Raw genomic sequence first — 10600 nt, 5'->3', positions numbered from 1 at the left:
AGCAGGTTCTACTCATTATTGTCTCAGAAGGCTGAATGCCACACTTTTCAGATTTTTATTTGTAAAATAATAATAATAAAAAAAAGAAGTTGAAAACTACATTTAGTTTTTCTCAGTTTTCACAATCATGCACCATTTTGTTTTGATCTATCACCTGAAATCCTAATAAACATACTTTAACGCCTGTGGCCGTAATGTGAAAACATGTCAGGAAAGTTAAGGGGGTTATAAATACAGCTGCTAACCAGTGTATACATCTGCAAAATGAGTTTATGAGAGCTACAGATGTTATAAGCCGAGCTGAATTTACGTATTCATTTGTTTACAGAATTACAAAAACGACCTACAGCTCTTTCATGCTTCACAGATCCATTGTGCATTTGTTTAATGACCTTCATTAAACCCTTGGTGCACACCCAAACTCCAGCTTCCAAAGAGGCATAGATAATGGTGATGAGGGGTCATTTTCTCCACAAAGACATTACACAACAGATCTCACACACTGATGCGGCCTTTTACGTCATCTTAAGCGTGTATGTGTGATTTCAGCGGTGAATCTGACTGACGCTTAAAAATGAAGTACTTGCATTATGTTGAACATCAGCATGTCTACATTGAGCGTTCACGCGGAGGTAGAAAAGAACTTTCTCTCAGTGAGATAGGCACAAAACAAACAATGGCTTGGAACGTTTCTGCAGAAGTGCCACAGTGTTCCAAGATAACTGGGGCTCTTTCCCACAAGTTATGTGTTTTTCCACTTGATGTGTTTTTTTTTTTTTAATTCCTGAAAATGTTTCCTGGTTGCACATTCTTGGCCTGATTAGACTATTTCCCCTTTGAGGTTGACATTGCCAAAGCAGTGGCTTTTGTTTAGTTTCCCTGCCTTTCCAAGCTTATGAGATAAGGATGAATTATTTCAGTTTGTACCTTTGCTTTTTATTGCGGAGGTAATAATTTTTGTGATCAGTACAAAACCTACCTAGCATGTTGCAGCCAAGCAGTTATCTGGCCAAATAATGTTTGGACAGATAATGGGAAATAATGTTCCCCTAACATTTGCCAGTCTTCCTCAATCTTGACGTTTCGTGCTAAAACGCAACTAGATCCTTGTGTTAAGCCTGTTAAGTCAGACCTGGGGTCTTTCTGTGGAGCCCTTTAAGCCACTCCAGATTTGATGAATGGCTCTTTACTTGATGATTACGTGCTGCAGTTGTGTTTGAAGAGATTTCTACTTAATTCCAAATCAAGATTTTCTTATATCTTTGAGAGGATATAAGGATAAAAAAAAAACAAAAAAAAACTTTTTATGATTATCAAATTTAGCCAAACTACAGGCACATATCCGGACACTATTCACAGGCTCAAATCCTGCAAAGTTATTACGCTTCATAGAATGGGTTACAGCCCATAAACTATTATACAATTTTTCCACGTTCCACCCACATAGTTCAATGTATTTTATTTGGATTTTGAGTTTGACTCAGAAAATGGCACATAATTATAATGTGGAAGGGAAGTGACTTTTTCTCTCTTTTTTTTTTGTTTTACATAAATATAATCCAAAAGTTGTAGCATTTACATTTATTCAGCCTCGCTGAGTCAATAATTTGCAGAACCTCTGTTTGCTGCAATTACAACAGGAAATTGTTTGGTTCATGTCTGCATCAGATTGAACGGAGAGCATTTGCATGCCTAAATTTTCAGTTCTTTCCATGCAGTCACTGATTTAGGGTATGGATTTTGACTGGGCCATTCTTACACATGAAGAGGTTTTGATCTAAATTGATCCATTGGAACTTGGGCTGCTTGTTTGGGGTTGTTGTTCTGCTGGAAGGGAAACCTCTGCCCCAGCTGTAGTGTAGTTAATTTTAGCTTACCACAGATCTTTCTCCAAAATTAGCCAGTATTTAACTCAATCCATCTTCCAAACAGCATCATCATATTTTTCATCCCAGTAGTTGTAAAAACCATTACTACTCCATTTTTGCTCTAATATAGAGCAATTTGTTTTGCATTTTTTAAAAATGATCTCACTCAGTTGGACATCTCGCAGAATCAGACAATGCTATTTCTTTTTTAACTGTGCAGTATTTTATGTTGTAAATCTGAACCTATTGTCTATTCTATTCTATTCTATTCTATTCTATTCTATTCTATTCTATTCTATTCTATTCTATCCTTGCAGCCTGAAACATTGAAGATCTTCCCGACAGACATTGCAGTTAACTTTTTGCATTTTTTTATTCCATCCGATAGCGGGTGAGTCAGTATGAGTCGCATTTTTTGTACATGATGTTATATTCCTCAGGAGTAAATGAAAAAATATTCCTTACTATGAGTTTTGTCATTCAGACTCCTCCAAAGGTAGTATTTATACTCAGAGACAAATATACTGGAGAACATACATATCCTGTAAGGAAACTGTGCAAAGCAGTCACCATCTAATTGTTCTTGTCTCTCAGTTCATCTTTGATTTTCTACGCTGGTAAGTAAAATCCTAAACTATATTGTCTTTCAATTAACAATTTTCTCTTTCTGCCATCAGGAAACCATGAGGAATGTCGCTCAGTGTTCTCCATGTTGATGGTGTGTAGCCTGTTTAGTCTGGCTTGCAGTGAATATGTGACTCATCTTGTAATGGGAGAAACAAAGGAATTGGCTTTTAAACCCAATTCATTCTCACATCATTTTACTTAACAGCTTCGTATGTTAAAGTGTAAAAAGAAACACTCAAAATAATATCTGCGCTTTTAAATTTTGCGTCACTTCCTGTGTTCCTGGTAATAAACGTCTTCATTGTTTCTTTATTATGTGTGTCCTTTCTTTCTAAAAACAATTATTTCCAGTGTAAATACAGATCAGGCAGATCGAAAATATCAACTCTGTTGTTTTTAAGCCACTTAACTAATTTGGAGACGTTCACAATGTCATTGTCCATCTGGATGTCACATTTGTCTCCAGATCTCAAATTTCAGGCTTGTTATGAAATATTGCTTCAATATTTCCACATAATGTTCTTTCATTTTTATCATAAATCTGTGTTACAGCAGTTTCATAGAAGGGGAAGAGTGTGTGTGTGTGTGTGTGTGTGTGTGTGTGTTTAAGCTGTGGCTTTTTCCCACAGATTCTGCTTTTTCTCATCTTTTGAAAATGCCTTTAAATGTTTTCTGATTAAACATTCTTGACTTGTGAAAGTATGAACATAAGTACACTCATCTTTCACAAGTATAAGGTCTTGGGAAATTTGGCAGAGCATTGAATTTTGCTTAAAATTCCTCCCTTTCCAAGCTTGCTAGATAAGGATTTGTTTTTTTCAGCTGGTACCTTTCACAATCCTGATCCAGCTCTTCAATCTTGAAGTTCTGTGCTAAAACACAACTAGATATTTGTGTTAAGCCTGTTAAATCAGACCTGTTGCCTTTCGGTCAAGACCTTTAAGGTGGAAAATCACTCTGACCTTGATGAATGGATCTTTACCTGATGATTTAGTGCTACAGTTATGTCTCAAGAGATTTCTACTTGATCCAAAATCATCCGTTTTTTCTTTATATATCAAATATTAATCTCTCTCTTTTTTCCCCATTTTTGATGTAAATCAGTTCACTGCAGTTAAATGTGGTGATGTGACATCACCACATTTAACTGAAAATGTGATGGAGTTGAGCCATTCCACGAACAATGTCATGTTAAACAGAGGCACAGCTGACATCAGGGGAAAATCAAAGAAACTTTCCTGGGGAGATTTTCTTCCCCAGATGATCTTCACAAACAAGTCTGCCATCTGGTTACAAACAGACTTGTGATCTTCACAGGTCTGTCTGCAACTTGATAAGACTTGACCACAGGACAGCAACAACACCCCCCAAAAAACAACTCAAACTGCAGTTTTGATCTGACTTAACTAAAGCACAAAGCTGCCGTTGTCTGAGGAAAAGTGCAAATGTGAAAACGCCAACCAATCAGAAGCTTACATAACATCATCACATGAGCTTTCCAAACCGCTTTAAAGGCCATCCCAGTGTCTGTAAACATCTGACTTTAAAAAAACAAGACGCCAGAATATTACGGACATGTTGAGTCATTGTTTCTCTGAGGCAACGAAACCATGCAGCGTCTGTAATTTATGTCCTGGATTACAACACATAGCAATTGTCATGAAGCCATTTCATGACTCATGGATGCAAGCACCACCTCAGCCACTGGAATTCCATGTTCTCTATCCTTTCTTATCTTGAAGAGTGTCCTGGGCTTAGCCTCTTTTTTTTGTACTTAGTGGAATTGCATATTGCAGTCACTGACTGCCTCTAGAAACAAAATAATAAATTGCAGAAATGCTTCTGTTGCATTCACTTCATTGGAATTTTCTTTCTTTTTTTTCTTTGGAAATAAAATTTATTTTAGCTTCCCTACATGTATGTTCTCTCTCTGTCTCTCTCTCTCTCTCTTTTTATTTTTTTATCTTATTTTATTTATTTATTATTTTTTTTACCGGATTTTAATTTTATGTTGCCGTCACTCCATGTCTCTGTTTGTGTCTGCCTGTCAGTGTGAAGGGCATCACTGACCACGCTGAGGAGGAGTCTGCTGCTGCTTGGCTTCCAGTACATCAACCTACAGTGTGTATCTGCCTGGCCACCGCCTTCTTTCGGCTCCCTCCTCTTCCTCCTCCTCCCCTCGTTCATTCTCCTCATCCACTACTGCAGCAGCAGAGCCCGGTGTCTCCTGGATGGATCCATGAAGAAAGACCCCCCCTCCACACGGCCTGTCCCCTCCCGCGCCACGATGATGGGCCCCCAGCGATTAACAGCGTCGTTGTGATGATGATATTGGGTTATTTCAGCAATCAAATATGAATCATGCATTTGATATTTCTCGCCACTTCGCTCGTCTGCGTCCTCTCGCCTTGGCTCCATCCATCACTGGCTTCATCCGGTGCGTATTGCAACAGCTCGCTGTTGTTTTAAAAAGAAAATAGATATATATATCTATTTTTTTCATTTTTGACACTGAACTCCTTGGATGAGATATATATATATATATATATATATATATATATATATATATATATATATATATATATATATTTTTTTTTTAAATGTTTAGAGAAAATTGCGCTTAATCGTGCTCGTTCATCTCCCTAAAACAAATCACGGGGAATTTATTCTGTTTAATATGCGGCGTCTCCAACGTGATGGTGCATGAAAAACAGCATGACAACAGCATCTTTTGTTCCGACACTAAAAAGCGTCCAGCTCTATTAAATTTGTTTCCCCACATAAGAAATAGCAGCTACAGGAAATCAATTTGAGACTTTTTTTTTTTTTTTGCATAAACCTTTTAATTTGGTTATAAGCCCATTAAAGGCAGTCAAGTATGAAGCAATTTTGTTTCTGTTTGACATCACCACATTTAACTGAAAATGTGATGTAAGCGGAGCCATTCCACGAACAATGTCATGCTTTTCCTCAGAGAACGGCAGCTTTGTGCTTTAGATAAGTCAGATGTGTTATTTCCGTTCAAATCCAGCTTCCCAAGGAGTAGAGGACAAGGTTGAGAGGGACGCAGCGTCAGCACTGCTGAAGCAACAGGCGACTGCAGCACCTGCCACAGACAACACAACACACCATGCAGCAGAGCATGCCATCACCTACCCCTCACGGCTGATCTACTACCTGAATGAGGACTCCGAGAGCACCCACCATGACCTCAACACCCATGCCAAGAACCAGGCCGCGGCTGACCAGGTAAGCTCACTCTGAGACGGGCTTGTGTTGAAAAACCAATGAGATCCGTCCTGCTGCACTGTGCCTCGCGAGTATAACAGAGAAGTGCATAATCAGAGCTCCTATAATGTCTAGCTTCCCTCTGGGCGTAATAAAATTTTGTGGAATGGAACTGAATTGTCTTGAATGGACGTATTTAATCTGCTTTGGGTGTTGAAATCGACTTATCTTTTTAATGTACAGCTTTAATATTTTTGTGTCATCTTCAGACAGTCCACCTCGCCCAGGCCAGTTTCCAGTTAGAGGCATTCGGTTCCAGATTTGTTCTGGATCTAACGTTGAACAAGTAAGCACATGCAACTCCTTTTGTTCCTTTTTGATCTTTCTACAATAAGCTGTGATTATTGCTAGGAGTGACCTCACTTCTAACAATAATAGCTCACTCTTTTTGAGTGGATATCTTTGAAGTTATTATCAGTAATTGTTCCCTTACCTGGAGTCACAGGATGCCATATTAGCTCCAGGTATACTGGGCCCCTTGCCAAATTGAACCCAAATTTCACACCTGCACAGAGGTTCTGGCATTAATGAGGCGCTGGACAAGTCAATCCATCAACCCATCATAACGCAGGAATTTATCTGAGATTCTGGGATAGATTTTATTGAAAGCAATTATTGAAAATAATAAAATAGCAATAAAAGCTATAAAATCTCCCTACTGTCAGCATCAAAGTGAGGGCCCAAACTACCCATTGACTGCTCTTGCATAAAAGCAATAAAACACTTTTTCAAGGCCCAAGTGACAGAAAAGGTTTAACTTGTTTTTATCTGGTGTTTGTCATCCCTGCTTTGGATTGTCACCCTGGGAAACAGTCTATGTGGCCCATGTATCGTTGCAGTTTCATTCCTTCCTGCTTCAATTTCATAACTGTGAACAAACCATTTTGCGCCCATACTCTTGAGCAATTGCATGGGCAATTATTATTTACTCTGGTCAGGGTCCCATAGTTGTTGGGAAATTATCCCGGTCGACTCATGATCGGCTTATCAGAACACTTGGCCATCTCCAAAAATGTAATCAAAGTAACATGGAAGTTGTTTAAATTAGAGAGCAACTAGCTAAACAGTAATTTCTTGTGAAAGTACAGCAGCTTCAGACCTGATAATGTAGCAAATATCTTCCGTGGATAGAAAATATTTTAGTTTCTTATCATAAATTACTAAAATAGCTGCCATAAATAATCATTTTGATTTCTTCATTTAGCTTAAGCCCCAATTTGCTGCTCCTGGAACCTGAAGCTCAGGGCTATTACGAGACAGGCCAACACCTTGTCGGTCTTTAAACAAGTCCAACAACAAAAATATCCTAGTAGTTTACTCTAACACTATTTTTATGGACTTTCTGAACAATATAGATTTTTCTTGGGTGTTTATTTACACAGAAGCCAGTGATATGGGAAGTGGAAGTAAAAGGAAGGAGGCAGTGCACCACCAATAACCTTCCTGAGTGAAACATGCTTGAAGAATGAAACATGAAAGTTAGAGTAAATAGCCAGTGGAAAAGTAAGACAGTATCAGTGTTACAGTATTCATCTAAACCTTTATGATGTTTTGGCTCTTCACTTAAATGTGAGACAGCTTGATTGGAAACCCTTTACATGTCGTGTTGTCAGTATGTGTTGTACAAAAATAAAGATCACTGGTGTTGCTACCTCCATTTACCGTGTAATCGCTCAGTGCAAATGTAAAGACACTTTAAAGCTTACAAAAGTAGCTTTCTCATAAACCTCTGCCAGTTTTTGATCTAGAATTGTTTTCAGAACATAGAAGTCAGTTTTGTTTGTGCCCCATCTCATACTTACTGTAAGCTTCAGCCTCCGCACTGGAATACATTTGAAGGTGTTTTAATTTGAAAATAAAGTTCACATACTGCCTTGAAAAAGCAAATAAAGTCAAGAGGGAATATCTGTTTTTGTTTTAACTCAGAAACTAAAGTTCGTTTAGTTGATTTAACACTAAGAGACAAATTGTCTAAACACTGTTTTTTTTAAGTTAGTTGATAGCTCATTAATCTTGAATATTGACTTGTTCTAGCTTAGCACTGTTATATGAGCCAAGTAATTATTTCACAGATGCTCCTCGCCACGCTAAACAAGTACATATTTATATATTACCATAGTTTAAATTACTACTTACTTTATATTTACAGAATTTAAAATCTTGAAACAACTTGCATGAACAAAATAGCTACATACACTTTATTACAGTCACTTTGGTGCATTTCTCAAATCATTTCTGACATTTGCAAAACAGTATGTGCATTTCTCAAAACAATTCAGTAAAACAGCATGAGTTACCTGCAAAATCCAATTTCCTCCTCAAAATTCTTAGTTCATCTCTCAAAATTAAAGATCTGTGTCAGTAAGCATGTCAGCGCCTCTGAATGACAAGGCCACATTTCATCATGTTTGGATGAGGCAGTCAAATGGATTAGTCATTTTGTCAATATAGCAGTGACTCTGAAGGGATGTTCTACTGTAAACTGTGGCCAAAGTTTAGATGACAAATAGTGTAAACTGTGATTGAGGGAGAATGGAAAAATTCACATTTGTGATTTTTCTGTAATTTCTTGAAAGACCGTGTCATTGTGATACAGAAAGGAAAACACAGCTCCACAGAAAACAAAGAAAAACAAAAAGCAAAATAAAAAAAACTTTACATGTAGTGATTGAGGAATTATAGTGTAGTCTTCCCTTACTTTTCATCTCCATGCTTTAAAATAATCCTCAATGGGGCTAGGGAATGACAAGAGGAACTCCATCTGTTGCGGGTTGCAAGTCATAACCTGAAGATGTTGGAGTGATGGAAACTGGTGGATGTCCTCAGCTCCTTCTGCCTCTTCCTTTGTTTTGCCTCCTCGCTCCTCTTCCTCGTCTTCTCTCTGACTGTTGACCTTGTCCTAGTCCGTGTCCTTTCATTATCAGAAATGTTACATTTTCTGGCTATACACACTTTATATTTGCCAGTTCATAGTTCATCAGAGATACATTTGAGCTATTTCAGAAACTGGTTGATCTAATGCTTCGTACATTTATCTTTGTTGGAGAAACTCAGCAGCAGTTTACCAGTTCAGGTCACATTTGGGGAAAACAAAAACTAACGGAAATGTATAGAAATATGCTTGACATTATAATAACTTGTTCAAGCATTTTGCATGTTAAGACATGCAATTAGTATGCTTTAATGTTGCGGACGTCAAGACAATTCAACAGAGACCGATACATTTTGATCAATCAACATGATAAAAGCAATTGAAAATCTAGGAAAAACATTTTAAATTAAAATAAATAAATAAATAAATAAATAAATAAATAAATAAATAAATCCAACAAAATGAGTACTCAGTGTTTGTTTAATGTTTACTGATATAACTTGAGTCCAAGCAAGTTCAAAATCAAAATCTGCATGGTTTCTTTGACTTAATGGGTTGATAGCTGACACAACTAAATGTGGCTGAAATGTTTTACAGTGCAGTTCCAATGCAGAAGCAGGATGACCCATCAGAACCACTGTGACCTCTTTTATGGAAGACACATTAGGTGAAACATAAAAAAGTCTTTAATTATTCAAAGTGTTTTTAGCTGTTCAGACTTTACTGAAATGGCATTTGAGTCGTATTAAGAGTGCAGAAAGTCTATATTGCTATCGGTGCTGAAGTTAAAAATGCAGCCACATTAATGCTACGTGCAAAATATAATTGAAACTGCAAAGACGTTAGAAAGAAAATACCTAGGTCTGCTTGGTAACATGTTTTCTAGGAAACATTGAACTAAAATAAAATGAAAGCAAATTTAACAAAAAGATTATGGAGTTTTTGGTTTCTTTATTTATTTATTTTTTTTTAGGAACAAACAATAGAGTTTTCTAGCTGAAGCAAACAAGAAAACAGTAGTTAAGAGCAAATATATATCATATATTATATATCATCTATATATCATATAATAGCATTAATAGATTGATTAATGCAACATTAGTTTCGGATAATGCAGTCAGGGATGATGTAATTTAAAACATCAGCCTGGTGGTTCTTAATGGCTACAAATAATTTTTGCTCAGCTGCCAGTCTGCAGATGGAGACATCTTTATAGCTATGCACTGAAATGAGGAAAGAGACAATGGTTTTGTGGTTTGCCATCCTTGTGTTGTTTAAACAGCTTTATGTCACGGATTCCTTTCAAAAAGCTAGTCTAAAGGTTCCACTTGCTTTCATGTCTTAATGGAGTTTAAATCATTTGTTCTGATGTAAAATATAGTCATTTAGCAAACATGTCAGACAAAATTGTGGCTGTTTTACTAATATAAAAAGTCACCATCGCATTATTAAGAAAGAGGAAGAAAGAAAAAAGAAAGAAAGAGAAAGAAGAAAGTAAAGAAAAAAGAATGGAAGATGAAGAGAGAGGGAGAGAGAGAGAACAGAAGAAAAGAAAGGGACCTTTATTAAGCATGAATAAACTAAAACGGGTTAAAGCAAAAGTATAACCAGAAAAAGACAGAAACAAAACAATTCCATAAATTATTACTAAACATAAATTATGCAGATGTTAAATATTTAAATCCTTGCCAACCTAAATCTATTTATTACCAATAAAAAGCTACATCAGTTTGAAAAAAAAGATGTGTGGAATTGGTATTCTACAATGTGGAATAAAAAAATTGTGTTTATTCCAAAATCTTTTTCACATTTTTGAATCAGACCTGGTATGAAGTGAACTGAATGCACAACACATCGCCCTTTTTCGGGAGAAATAAGGCGAAAAAGGGCGATGAAATAAGGCGAAAAAAGGCGAAAAAGGGCGATATATATATATGGCTTATAG

At 36.8% G+C, this 10600-nt stretch overlaps 1 protein-coding gene across 5 annotated transcripts in view; it reads left to right on the top strand.

Moving 5' to 3' along the window:
- Positions 1-4646: 4646 nt before the first annotated feature.
- Positions 4647-10600, top strand: part of adam23b (ADAM metallopeptidase domain 23b) — a 29583-nt gene continuing 23629 nt past the window's right edge. For 2 of the 5 annotated variants that reach the window (XM_007546526.2, XM_007546527.2), the window contains exons 1-3: positions 4649-4932; positions 5527-5744; positions 5993-6069. In XM_007546526.2, the coding sequence (XP_007546588.1) occupies positions 4857-4932; positions 5527-5744; positions 5993-6069 (371 nt within the window). In that variant the 5' untranslated portion in view covers positions 4649-4856. Of the gene's footprint in view, positions 4933-5526; positions 5745-5992; positions 6070-10600 lie in introns of all 5 variants that reach the window. The other 3 variants (XM_007546525.2, XM_007546528.2, XM_016668665.1) reach the window with 2 other exon arrangements.

Source organism: Poecilia formosa, unplaced genomic scaffold, assembly GCF_000485575.1.
Source record: "Poecilia formosa unplaced genomic scaffold, Poecilia_formosa-5.1.2 Scaffold16, whole genome shotgun sequence".
NCBI classification, from domain to species: domain Eukaryota; kingdom Metazoa; phylum Chordata; class Actinopteri; order Cyprinodontiformes; family Poeciliidae; genus Poecilia; species Poecilia formosa.
Note: the sequence above shows the minus strand (reverse complement) of the source record. Positions and strands in the feature narration are given on the sequence as shown.